The following is a 12,520-nucleotide window of genomic DNA, read 5'->3' on the forward strand; positions in this document are numbered from 1 at the left end:
ATACCCTTTTCGGGTAGGTCTGGAAGGCCTCTCGCGGGACCATTTGTTGGGCAGGGACTCGCAGATGCCCCGAGAGGGCTCGAAAGGCTTCAGAGAATGATAGAAATGTATATTCTACAACTACACTAAGGGCTGTAAATCATTATAGTCTTGCCCTAGCTGTATGCCCAGCTAACCCTCCCTCTCGATGGGTCTTTGCCGCACATTTGCCGATACCCGAAAAGGGTATATTTGGCGCGGACAAACAACGCGCGCGGAAACGCGATGTTCAGTTTCTTATGCAAGGCACTGTAGACTGAACCTCGCGTCCACCGTATACATTGACAGTGAGCGAGTGGCTGGCTGTATTTATGTTTGAGCCACAAACACAGCCCAGGAGGCTCAGTGTCACCGAATTCGTCCGAGTTTCAGGCTGAACGTGTTGCGAGCGCGTGCAGAACAGAGTAAAACGACACCGACAAACGTTGTCTTGGCATCCGGGCGTTCACAAAAGGACCCAAATATGGAAGCCATCATTACTCCATTGCACGGTCACGTGCAGAAATGAACATTGCACAAACGCGACCCAAACAACTTCAGCCACTTACAAGTATCCACCAACCGCGAGCCCCCTGCCAACAGGGGCGTGTACGCACACTCTAGGAATCCAGCGACAACCGCTACCAAGAGAAACAAGCATCCGAGTAAGTATGTTCCGTCTTGTAGAGCGAACAGGGTCGCGAGATCAGCGGCAAGAAGCGCGTCGCGGTGGTGGGACCCACAAAGACACACAACCCAGTTTGTCCGAGCCCCCTGTTCAAAATCCGGGGCAGGCGCGCCTGCTGGTTTTGTCTTCTACTGGGCTCTCCTCGTAGTTGCTTTTCTATTCAGGTATTAACACCTGCTCTATCTTCTGTTTTATTCAGGCGCGGCCTCCTCCGACGATACGCTCTCTTTACGCCCGAAAGGTTCGTCGCGTCCTGTTTGTTTGGTGCCTTCGGATGAGACGCGGAAGGGGGCCCTGTGGTTGGACTTCGGTATTTGGGAAACAATGGCATTTCCAACTTTCGGGCCTCGGATTGCGATCGATCCGAGATATGGTCGTCTAGTCCGGAAGTGCACCTGCTAATCAGTCCATTGTTCGTTTAGCCGACTGCTTCCCAAGGCGTTAGCTTTGCCACACGAACCACTTCTTCGGTCAGCTAGGTCTGTTGCACTTGTTTTGACTCTGCGGTATTTATTTGTCTGACGTTCGCGGTCTCGTGATCTTGTCGCGCCTCTCTCTCGAACCACACTGTATCCCTACCGCGTCGTGTACACTATCCACTCTGTGCGACCTCCCTGTACAACACTCCGCTCTGTACTCTACGCCCCTCGCCCCTCGCCCCTCATGGCTTTCTTTGCGAAATACTTTGCAGATCAAAGACGGTTACGACAACAACTCCAGCAATCATCCGAAATTCGACCCCTTGAAGAAGAAATGGCGTTCTTCACCACATCTGCCCCGGCCACACAGTATCTCGCAGCGTCCCCTCTCCCTTCGCGCAAGTTCAGCCAACGTTCGCAACGACCCCGGGACGACCTCGACGAGTTCCTCTCGTCCGACTTGGATATGTCCTTCGCTTCCACCATGTCCATTAATTCCCCTATAGAACACCAGCGATCCCTGGCCCCCATGGACCAGTCCCCCATCCCCATGGATATTTCCCCAGCACCCGCCCGCCCCTCCTCGCCCAAGGACCTCATCGCAAAGCCCCTCATCCGCTCGCTCGCTTTTGACAATGATCGCAGGCTGTTCGGCCGTGACAGGAGTAACAGCGGTTCTCAACTTCTCAGCGTGCCACCCGTTTCCAAGTCTGGCAGCACCGGCTCTGCGAAGCGCATGCAGCGACCGGCTTTGCCAAGCGAGTGGCTCTTCCAAGGGTCCGGACCCCAGGACTCCAACCCCGCAAGCGTGAGTTGTGACATTTATTTTGATATGAACCGTCCCGTCTGGGACCGTCCTTTGATGGCGATGGGTTGGCTGACATGAAACTCCCTCAAACAGCCGCTCGGACCGTCGTCCCCCGAGTCTGAAGAGGCGATGGATATTGATTCGTGCAATTCGAGTTTCTCCGACCCCTTAGATGAAGTGGCAGAGGCCCCGCTGTCTTCCGAGCCGACAGTAACGCAGTTCAACGCGCTCTTCTTCAACACTACTTCGCCGAGGCGTTCCCTGGAGTCGCCGGCCTTGTCGACGCGCAGCCGGCGTCGCTCCCTGTCACCCGAGCGCAGCGTGAATTTGGATGATCTCGCGTCCTCGTCCCCGGCACCCCTCCATTCGTCACCCTCGGACCGTAAGTTTGAGAGAATCGCTAGCGCCCCCCTCGGGAAGCCCAAGCCTTCTCTCGCGGCGCTCGGCGTGAAACCCCGCCGGCCCACCATTTCGTCTTTGGTTACTCACTCCGAACAGGGCATCCAATCAGCGTACCCCGCGCTCACTTCGGTCGACAGCCACTTCGCCGCCCAACAGGCGTCCGCGCCCCCTCCCCCTGTCCGCCGTGCCTTCTCCGCCATGCTCCCCCCTACTATCGGCAACGAGTCTTTCTCGGACGAGTCGTTCGATGGCGGCGACAATGATTCACCTGCCCATGCGTACACGCAGCGCCAGAAGACCCTCAGGCGCCGCGATGGTGGGGAGGATCTGAAGACACTTAAGGGTGTCCCCTCGGCGTCGCCCAGTCACTTGCAGGAAAGCCCCTCCGCTAGGTTCTTGAGCGCCGGTATGCCCGGCTTTGGTGATAATGAAGCTCACGGTAAGATCTTGCCATGCCACCGCGTCCGTGAAGATGGTCTGATGCGTATAAACTGCCAAACTGTGAGTCCTGAATTTTCTTCCAAGCCATTTCCGAATCGCCCCTTTCGTCGAAACGCCATCTGCACTTTTCTTTGCGAGGACGGGATCTTAACCTGTCTTCGCCGTAGTTGGATGCTCTCCTCGACGGCGCCTACAATGACAAGGTGTCGGAATTTCTTGTCATCGACTGCCGTTTCGACTACGAGTATAACGGGGGCCACATTCCCGGTGCTATCAACCTAAACACGACCGCAGCAGTTGAGGAGCTTTTGCTCGGTCCGTGTATGAACAAGCCCAAGCCGAGCGTCAGTGGTGACCCGTGCAAGAAGACGGTCCTTATCTTCCATTGCGAATTCAGTGTAAAGAGAGCACCTACTTTGTGAGTGTTTTCGGTGCTGGCAGTTAGGTCATTCATTGATCAGTACTTGCCTTTCTAGCGCCAAGCATCTTCGTTCCAAGGATAGAGCATTGAACCATCACGTTTATCCGAGGATCCATTTCCCGGAGGTGTACGTTCTTGAGGGTGGCTACTCGCAGTACTACAAGGAGTCCGGTGCACGTTGCCAACCTTGTGGCTACGTCCGCATGGACGACCCGAATTATGCTGCCTCTCGCAGGGAGGATATTGATCAGTTCCGGAAGACAAAATTCGGTCGCACGAAGTCGTACGCGTTTGGCGATGGCTTCAAGGTCCCCTCGTATTCCCAGCAGACCCAGCCTAAAAGGCACACCGCTCCGAGCACGGGATCTCTGTTTGGAGCTGCCAACGCTGCTCGCGGCCGTCGTACTGGCGGTGGCTTAGCCACCTTGGCGGAGGACGGCGATACGACGGACAATGCTGAAGACACGGACGCTGACATCGGCGACAGTCCATGCCCGCCACCGACCAAGAATATTGTGATGAAGGGCAAGAAACTCGCGCGCGCCCCGCTCGCTCGGGCTGAAACTTTTGGGGGTAGCCGCTTCGGCTACTAGACATTCCTACGCTGCTACCACTGCGCCATCCACATCGTATTACCCTTGTTGGGCATTCTGCCTTGCACCAAGCGATAACTCCTTCGACTTCGGATTACGACCCCATCGCGCTTTCAAGAATAACCCCCGTCCCGACATGAACGTATCAAGTTAACGAACTTACATCAATACATGTGTAGTTCATGAAACCGACAAGATTCTCCACACCAATTATGGATTGCCGCTCCTTGCTCGTCACTGTCCTTATGCCCTCCGCTTTATATCGTCCTGTCGGTCTTACATCTATCACGCTTTCGATGACCGCGTCTATGCCCTTGCACGTTCCCCGATCCACCTCTGCTCTCCCCGCAATCTCTTTGCCGGCTGCACTGCGTCATCGATCGCGTTCTGCATCTCCATCAAGTATCTGTTATCATATACATTCGGTTTCCCCGACATATAGCATGTTCAAAGTCTATCATCTTTCCCATCGACCATATGTTCTCCCTATATCATCTACAGTTTTCGTCACCTGGGGCGCTTGGCTTGTTCTTCGCTTGTCTACCGCCCCTCCGTGGCTTCTTCTGGACTTGTTTCAATGGCCCTGTCGCTTTCTACCTGTGATCGGACCTGTTCTTACCTCGTGTTATTAGGCTTGTTTGAACTGATTCATGTGTATACCTCCGCCATTCATACCAGTTTTCTTGTGTGCGATAATGCCATACACGGCCAGCAATTTCATCAGTACCATTCCAAGTGCTTCCGAGTGCTGTCAATGGATGACTCGGGACTGGTGACGACCGTCTTGGTCTGGTCGAACTAAACTTAGCCCGTATTTGAGTGCTATTGCCTTCTATCTACAAATATTCCAGTCCAGGTATACCTTGTATGTTGGACTCTCGAAACTCCTCGAAATGCAGGCGGTCATTTCAAAGTTCGAACCGCCACCGGGCCAGGCACCGGGAGTCTCGGATATCGGCGGTGCGTCACGCGATGCCCGAAATAGAATATGTCGGCGCTCGGCCACCGCTGCGACTTACTCACGAACCCGCTTGTTTGCCTGCAGCTCCAAACTCGATAGCCTACAGCTCAGACGTGAAACAACTATTGTCGTCGATCCTGTTCCTTTACGCAGATGTCGGCGGCTCCTGATGCCCAGTGAGTATCATTTCCATGGCCACCAAGACTGCTTATTAACCCGCGTTATGAAGAGGAAAGAAGATAAGAATTACTGGTCAGTACTCCTCTTGTCGCGGACGCAAATGGTGTACTAACAGCAGCTGCAGTCGTCGCTGCCGATGGTCTTTCCAAGCGCGACGTGTTCAGGCTTCCCGACCCGTTCGCCGTGATCACGGTCGATGCTGAGCAGACTAGAACTACCAGTGTCATCAAGAAGACCCTGAATCCCTACTGGAATGAGAGCTTTGATGTGTATGTCGCTCTTGCTCGATTTCGTGAGCATCATTGACTTTGGTGGGTCATACAGAACCGTCAAGGACTCCTCCGTGATTGCCGTACAAATCTTTGACCAGAGGAAGTTCAAGCGGAGGGATCAGGGTTTCCTTGGAGTAGTGAATATTCGTGTCAGTGATGTGCTCGACCTTGATCTGGGCGGTCATGGTGCGTCATGCTTGCCTTTGTCTTGCCTCTTCTATTTTTGACCATCAATGTATAGAGATGCTCACGCTGGACCTCAAAAAGTCAAACGACAACCTCGTCGTGCATGGCAAACTTATCATCTATTTATCAACAAACGTCAATCAGCCCATAAGTAACCCTGGTCCCGCTCAGAATACCAACGCCCTCACAAACAGTTTGTCCAACCTCAACATTGCTGGCTCTGCCCTTTCCCCCTCACCCAGTAGCACCAACCTTCCAGCAACCGGTGCAGGATTATCTCGCCCGCCTAGTTCTCACGCTACAACCGCAGACAACAATGCAGCGAGAATCTCTATGCCCACTCCCAGTACCGCTCCGTCCAACACTGCCGCAGACGCCGAACAATCTCGGTCACGGCCGGTGAGTTCGGGCGAAGCTGCGGCAGCTACTGGTGCTACTCAGCCAGCCACTCAGAGCAATACTGCAGCGACAATGCCAGGGACGACTTCACCCTCTCGAACTACCAGAGAACTCAACCCTCACGAGGATCAGTATGGTCCTTTGCCCTACGGTTGGGAACGACGGGTCGACCCGCTTGGTCGCACTTACTACGTCGATCACAATACTCGTACCACTACCTGGAACAGGCCATCCACGAATCAGGCGGTCAACACGGCGAACCAGGCCGGAGAGACTAATGCTGCCCGCGATCAGCACCATCGCCGTATCCTAGCGGATGATCTATTGGAGGCGAACGCTGGAGCAGGAAGTACTATCAGTCGCGGACAGTCTGCTGCTGGTCAAGCTCCTGCGGCGAACACTGCTGCAGCTGCTCTTGCTGCCAGCAACAACACGACGAGCGCGGGTGTTGGCCCTCTGCCTGCTGGATGGGAAGAGCGATATACACCTGAGGGTCGGCCATACTACGTTGACCACAACACTCGCACGACCACCTGGGTAGATCCCAGACGGCAGACGGTCATCCGTGTCTCCGGTCCTAACGGCCAGGGAACTGCTCTCCAGCCTCAGACGATCGCTCAACTTGGCCCATTACCCTCTGGTTGGGAGATGCGCCTGACCTCGACCGCTCGAGTCTACTTTGTTGACCATAACACCAAGACGACCACCTGGGACGATCCTCGGTTGCCATCCACCCTTGATGCCAACGTGCCGCAGTACAAGCGCGACTTCCGCAGGAAGCTCATATACTTCCGTAGCCAGCCGTCAATGCGCGCGCAGCCTGGTAATTGCCAGATCAAAGTCCGGCGTAACCATATCTTCGAGGACAGTTATGCAGAGATCATGAGGCAGACGCCGAATGACCTCAAGAAACGCCTGATGATCAAGTTCGACGGCGAAGACGGTTTGGATTATGGTGGTCTTTCGAGGTACGAGTAGTCTTCGTCCGTCCGTGTGGACAGAAACTGACTCTTTCGCAGAGAATTCTTCTTCCTGTTATCACACGAGATGTTCAACCCCTTCTACTGTCTGTTTGAATACTCCGCGCACGACAACTATACATTGCAGATCAATCCTGCTTCCGGCGTCAACCCAGAACACTTGAATTACTTCAAGTTCATTGGTCGATGCTTGGGTCTCTCAATCTTCCACCGGCGCTTCTTGGACGCTTACTTCATAGTGAGCTTCTACAAGATGATTTTGAGGAAGAAGGTTACGCTTGCAGACCTTGAGAGTGTGGATGCTGACTTGCACCGCGGCCTCACATGGATGTTGTGCGTAATTCCCTGAGCCATGGGCTTGACCTCTGATTGACCCTGTTACGTCCCTGTTACAGGGAGAACGACATTACCGATGTCATTGATGAGACCTTCACAACTGTCGAAGATCGCTTTGGAGAGATGATCACCGTCGAGCTCAAACCCGGTGGAGCGGACATTCCTGTCACAGAGGAGAACAAGAAGGAATACGTTGATCTCATCGTGGAATACCGTATCTGCAAGCGGGTCAAAGACCAATTCGAGGCGTTCATGTCTGGATTCAGCGAGCTCATCCCCATGGATTTGATCACTGTTTTCGACGAGCGTGAGCTGGAACTCTTGATCGGCGGTATGTCAGAAATCGACGTGTAAGTTCTAAGGTGTATCTTGTCCGGGTCGTCGCCAGCTAACCTTACACATCTAGTGATGATTGGACGAAGTACACCGATTATCGTGGCTACGAAATGAACGACGAAGTCATTCAATGGTTCTGGAAGTGTGTCCGCAGCTGGCCGCCCGAGCGGAAGTCCCGTCTCCTCCAGTTCGCTACCGGCACGTCTCGTATTCCTGTCAATGGCTTCAAGGACCTGCAAGGTTCCGACGGTCCGCGCAGATTCACGATCGAGAAAGCTGGTGACCCCTCACAATTACCCAAGAGTCACACCTGCTTCAACAGGATTGATCTGCCGCCATACAAGGACTACAATACTTTAGAGCAGAAGCTGACTCTTGCCGTAGAGTGAGTTTTTCCCGCACTGGTTCTGTATGATCCCAACTAATTCACGCTGCTCAGGGAAACCGTCGGTTTCGGGCAAGAGTGATTCTGTTGTATGCGTCAGTCTCTCCCGCCTTCATCGTGGATTCTGTGTATTCGTGTGGCGAATCCCTTTTTGCTTACCTTAGTCATTGCTTTGTTAGTCGCATCGTCTCCCTGCCATTCCATTCATTTGGGCAGGCGGCGCTCATCTATCCTTCATTTGAACTATGTATATCGTCGATCCGTATTGTGTATCACAATGTGTGCATATTCCCCGATTACCGTTGTAGTTGGAAGAGTTTAGGCCAGCATGGACTTGAAAATGTCCTGGACTCTTTTCCCCATGATCGCAGATCTAATCAGCTTGAAAGGATACTGAATAATGCAAAGCACGCATGCATATGACACGAGCCCCTGCTGTCGTATGCCTAGCTTCAAGTACATATAGTATAACTTGATCAAGCACCCAATCAGATCGCGACGCGTCCACCCATTGCGCGTGACGTCACGCGCATGTACTTACGTGCACCTCCTAAACGGCCACTATCAAACGTTGGGCGAAGCGACGGTAATACTATCACTGGAAGTTACTTCGTTCGACATACAGGATGGGTCCTCCATTTGTTCTTACGAGAACTGACGTTTGTCGTTCATGAGTCTGCCAGAGTACTAGTCTGATCATGACCGTGACAGTAAGGACTAGTACTGGTCGCTTGGCAAGTAGTCACCTTCCGTCTGGAATTTTTGCCTGGAATTCGTGCTTTACTAACTCTATATGAATGTAGCCTATGGATCTATTCTCTTCAATTAAAATACGTGGATTAGCGGAAAACTCGGATGGGCAGCGCATTACCATCCCGCTGACCCGCACCCTGTCCTTTCCAACACTTCTGTGGCGCTCCTACAGCAAGTCGTTCTTGTGGGGCAATAGTATGAAGCCCCGACCCCGCCCATTGAAGGTTTACAGCTTGAGCTTAAGCTTCGCAAGCTTATTGGGGCAGTGCGAAGTGGCCATGTTTATGAAGCTGGTGTGCTCAACGCTGAGCAGTTACAGCCGTCACTGGGCGCGTTCACGACTGTGCATCAAGCTCGCTGAGCCCAACCGATTACGGGTTATTACCCGAGAGGCCTAATTCCATGAGCAGCTTGATGCGGCTGGTCCTCAGGACGTTGTCGTACCCCGGAACTTTGGCTTCTTTACAGCTCAATGCTTGCGCTCTCAGGCCCTTCCCTGGCGAGACAATAGTTGAGCGTTCCACGAGAAGATGCCTGGGTCAGCAGAGATCAACGATGTCCATGACAAGCCTTCCCATAAACCGGAGGACCCTGATCTCTACCAAGCTGACGAGCACAAGAGTACTGAAACTTCACAGTGGAATGACTGGAAATGGGACAAGAATGGCGTACAACACATCGGAAGGATGATGATAGAAAGGCTGAGAAAAGCCATGGACTCGCCCACCATGTACACCTACTACAAGGGCCAGAGGTATATTGCGCGATAGTTCGCTCTCTAGCCCCGCGATCTCACCAGGTTTTCCAGGATGGAAGCATACAATTTATCACAAGATCTTGCATGGGCAGGAGTGTGGCACGGCGACGTTGGCACAAACCACATCGCGCGCCGCAAGCCGTCCGTAGTGTGCCCTCGTCATGCACATGCACATAGCTGGCGGGTGATAGACCTCGACCGTTCGTACGCCGTAACTGCTGTTGATGAGGAAAGGGGTCTCCTAGCTAAAGCATATTACTCGATCTTCCAGTTCCCGAAGTTTTGGGTCGGGGACGATACTTGGTAGCCTTGCTTCCGTGCAGGGTAGGTTCTTTGTGAATCTGGAATACTTCAGTGATTTATATCCCTGACCATGAGGTGAGCAATGCAGGCAATACCGCCCATGATGCTCCGTTATTCTGGTTTCCAGGATGGATGCATTGAGGTAGAGATGCATTTTACTACTTTATACATCCGTTCTATACTCACTCCCTCGTTACTGCGGCATTTTAAATCTGTTCATCGATGTATTCCCGCCCATCTCTTCCCTACGGAGGGGTCGGTTCCCTCTTCGCAGACCCTTTGTTGACGATAGGATAGATGGGCGAGGAGCGCCTGGATAGATGTAGGGTATACCACAGGTAGGTCAGCGTTTACTGGCATCTATATTTTATTCTATCATAAATCTCATTTGCCACATGCCAGTGCGTATATTCGTGCGTGATTCCAAATGTGATGTGATATATCTAGAATTTCAGCGAATTTGACGGGACCCACAACGTGCGCTGCCGCTGCCACCGGCGATGAGGACAACGCCAGGCAACGACCGCCACTTCATTTCAGCAACGCTTTTGCGGCGCTGGATAGGACTCTCCGCACGCTACCTGAGATACCATATCGCGCATTTTTACCTCACCCACCCCAAGGGACGTCGGGGAGGGCGTGCCGCGCGAGGGCACGGACGATGCCCAGGTTGATGCCGGCCAAGAGGTTTGCTGGATAGAGTTACTTCCTGGGTCAAATTGCGGGCCGCAGAGATCTTAATAGTCCATTCGGACCGAGGCCATATGTTGTATGCGCCCAATGACGAACCCACCTACCTCAGAAGAGAGGCAATTAGCCCAACGATATGGATGCCGACACGTTGATATCGGAACGATTTCTGCTTCTGTTCTTTGCAGTAGGTCTGATCGAGTTCAATGCCATGCAGACTTACCGTATCATACCAGTCTTTTCGGAAGATCACAGTATCGCCGAGCTAAAGCCCGAATAAAGAGGGGGATCGAGAGCAAAAGACAGCATTGCCGAGCAAAACAGAATAAGTTACACACACAACGACGACTGAGGACCCAGATCGAACCCTATCTCTTCTCAAATGCGAACGCGATGTAGATGTCTGTACAAGACCACAAGTTAGCGCGACGATGATAGGAATACAAGGTTCCTCACTAGCAGCTTCCCACTGATCTTCGTCCATGTGGCTCTCCCCGTTGCTGTCCATTACTTTCATCCGCACCATGAGGGGCCCGAATTCAGGGTGCTCCTTGTGCTCCTGGAAGACTTGGTGGAACTCCCTCTTGTACACGGGTCGGAGACCGTATTCCCCGGCGAGTCTACCGTAATGTAAATTAGCGAGGGTAGTCTTGGGAACGCAGTGAATCGCACGGACCTGAGAAAGTGCTCCCAGACAACCACGTACTCTGGGACGTTCTCGACTGCGTCGGTCAGGAAGAACGAGTACCGATCACCAAAAAGCGGACGTTCCTCCTTTGGTCGACGGTCGTCGAACTCGATGGTATAGACCGAGTTACCAAATCGCGGGGGCGCATCGGGAGGAAGGGATAACAAGCGCTTTCTGCACAGAGACCGTTGAGCCACGTATCCGAGCGCCGTGATTAGAGACGCCTACGCACAACATCCATTCCGCGTTCGGTATCGTCCCGATGAACACGCCGCCCCTCCTCAGATACCGGCTCACGTTATCCAGCATCGTCCGCGCCTTCTCCTCCGACTCGAACGCGTAGTGCATGCAGAACTGCATCGACACGACGTCGAACACCTCCGGCCCGTCGTTCGGCCGCTCGCTGGGGCGCCCGGGCGGCGGCGCGAGGATGTGCGGGGGCAGGACGTCCGAGATCGGGTGCGCGTAGCAGTCGAGCGCGGCGAAGAAGGCGGGGAAGCGGGAGGCGTTGTGCATCCCTGCGTGGCGGGAGCGCGCCTGGTCGATGGATACGGCGGCGATGTCTGCGAGGACCCGCATGTCAGATTGAAGATGAGGGTCGATATCGCGTATGTTTACCTATGCCGACGTATTCCGCCACATGCGCTTTCGCCCACTTGGTCAGGTCGCCGCCCTTCCCGCACCCTAGGTCCAGTACCTTGCCCCCTCTGCCACGGCCGTGTCTCCCTACACAGGATACATGAGAATCGTTATATTGTCGAATGAGAGCGGCTTACCACCTGCCCATGGCGATTCATCCAGCGCTCGATGCGCAAACTTTCCGATCAGGACCGCTTTGATCCAGTTGTTGAACGCCTTCAGGCCAATGATAGGCGACTGCAGACGCTGTTTGGGTCCGACGTCCGGACGCGCGTTATCTGTACCACGAGTGAATATAACGTAGACGCAAGTGGAGATACACATACAATGCCCTGCGATGAGACCGACGTCCTTGCTCCGTTTCCGTCTACTCTCCTCGTCCTCGTGCTCTTCAAAGTCAACCTCGATCCTCTTGCGCTTCTTGACCAGTCTATGCGACCCCCGTAGATTGTTGAAGAACTCGATGTCTTGCTTCGTGAGGGGTTCGAGGACAGATGTCGGGGGCGTGATCCTGTGCTTGGGGGCGTACGGGAGCGTCTTGGGGGCTGGCGGTCGCTTCGGGGATGGCGGTCTCGAGTGCCTCATGAGCGGGGAGACCTTGGGCGACACTGTGCGGCTCGGTGCTGCCGGGGGCGGGGGCGGGGGCATCCGCGACTGCGACTGCGTCGGCGCGGGGTCGTGGTGGGGGCGGTTGGACGCAGCGTGGACGGGGTCGTAGCGGGCGGTCATGGACGAGGACGACGAGGGCCGCGGGGGCGAGCGATTTGGGACTGTCGGGGCCGGCGCGGGATGTGCAGACGGCGAGACGGAGAGATTGGACTGGGAGCTGGACGGGGACGGACGGAAGGAGAAATAGGACGATCCC

General features: G+C 54.1%; 4 protein-coding genes across 4 annotated transcripts; 3 read left to right on the forward strand and 1 right to left on the reverse strand.

The window, feature by feature from the left end:
• The first annotated feature begins 593 nt into the window (after nucleotides 1-593).
• Nucleotides 594-4,510, forward strand: GLOTRDRAFT_119967 (uncharacterized protein). The gene is made up of 7 exons (XM_007865178.1): nucleotides 594-683; nucleotides 906-947; nucleotides 1,129-1,185; nucleotides 1,398-1,933; nucleotides 2,027-2,836; nucleotides 2,944-3,194; nucleotides 3,253-4,510. Exons 4-7 carry the CDS (start codon nucleotides 1,460-1,462, stop codon nucleotides 3,788-3,790), a joined length of 2,073 nt encoding a protein of 690 aa, XP_007863369.1. The 5' UTR covers nucleotides 594-683; nucleotides 906-947; nucleotides 1,129-1,185; nucleotides 1,398-1,459; the 3' UTR covers nucleotides 3,791-4,510.
• A 300-nt stretch (nucleotides 4,511-4,810) lies between these two features.
• GLOTRDRAFT_56695 (HECT-domain-containing protein) lies at nucleotides 4,811-8,191 on the forward strand. Its single transcript, XM_007864830.1, has 9 exons — nucleotides 4,811-4,927; nucleotides 4,981-5,003; nucleotides 5,056-5,200; nucleotides 5,256-5,389; nucleotides 5,445-6,756; nucleotides 6,808-7,101; nucleotides 7,164-7,454; nucleotides 7,511-7,825; nucleotides 7,880-8,191. Exons 1-9 carry the CDS (start codon nucleotides 4,905-4,907, stop codon nucleotides 7,905-7,907), a joined length of 2,565 nt encoding a protein of 854 aa, XP_007863021.1. The 5' UTR covers nucleotides 4,811-4,904; the 3' UTR covers nucleotides 7,908-8,191.
• Nucleotides 8,192-9,108: 917 nt separating this feature from the next.
• GLOTRDRAFT_126581 (uncharacterized protein) lies at nucleotides 9,109-9,642 on the forward strand (the record flags this gene model as incomplete). The annotated part of the gene is made up of 2 exons (XM_007865179.1): nucleotides 9,109-9,332; nucleotides 9,387-9,642. The coding sequence occupies 2 exons, from the start codon at nucleotides 9,109-9,111 to the stop codon at nucleotides 9,640-9,642; spliced, it is 480 nt and encodes a 159-aa protein (XP_007863370.1).
• A 982-nt stretch (nucleotides 9,643-10,624) lies between these two features.
• Nucleotides 10,625-12,300, reverse strand: GLOTRDRAFT_56697 (mRNA guanine-N 7-methyltransferase). Its single transcript, XM_007864831.1, has 7 exons — nucleotides 11,982-12,300; nucleotides 11,793-11,933; nucleotides 11,635-11,742; nucleotides 11,249-11,579; nucleotides 11,005-11,190; nucleotides 10,785-10,948; nucleotides 10,625-10,731 (listed from the first exon to the last, which is right to left on the reverse strand). The coding sequence occupies exons 1-7, from the start codon at nucleotides 12,238-12,240 to the stop codon at nucleotides 10,697-10,699; spliced, it is 1,224 nt and encodes a 407-aa protein (XP_007863022.1). The 5' UTR covers nucleotides 12,241-12,300; the 3' UTR covers nucleotides 10,625-10,696.
• Nucleotides 12,301-12,520: the final 220 nt, after the last annotated feature.

This window comes from Gloeophyllum trabeum (genome assembly GCF_000344685.1).
Source record: "Gloeophyllum trabeum ATCC 11539 unplaced genomic scaffold GLOTRscaffold_00003, whole genome shotgun sequence".
Classification (NCBI taxonomy): domain Eukaryota; kingdom Fungi; phylum Basidiomycota; class Agaricomycetes; order Gloeophyllales; family Gloeophyllaceae; genus Gloeophyllum; species Gloeophyllum trabeum.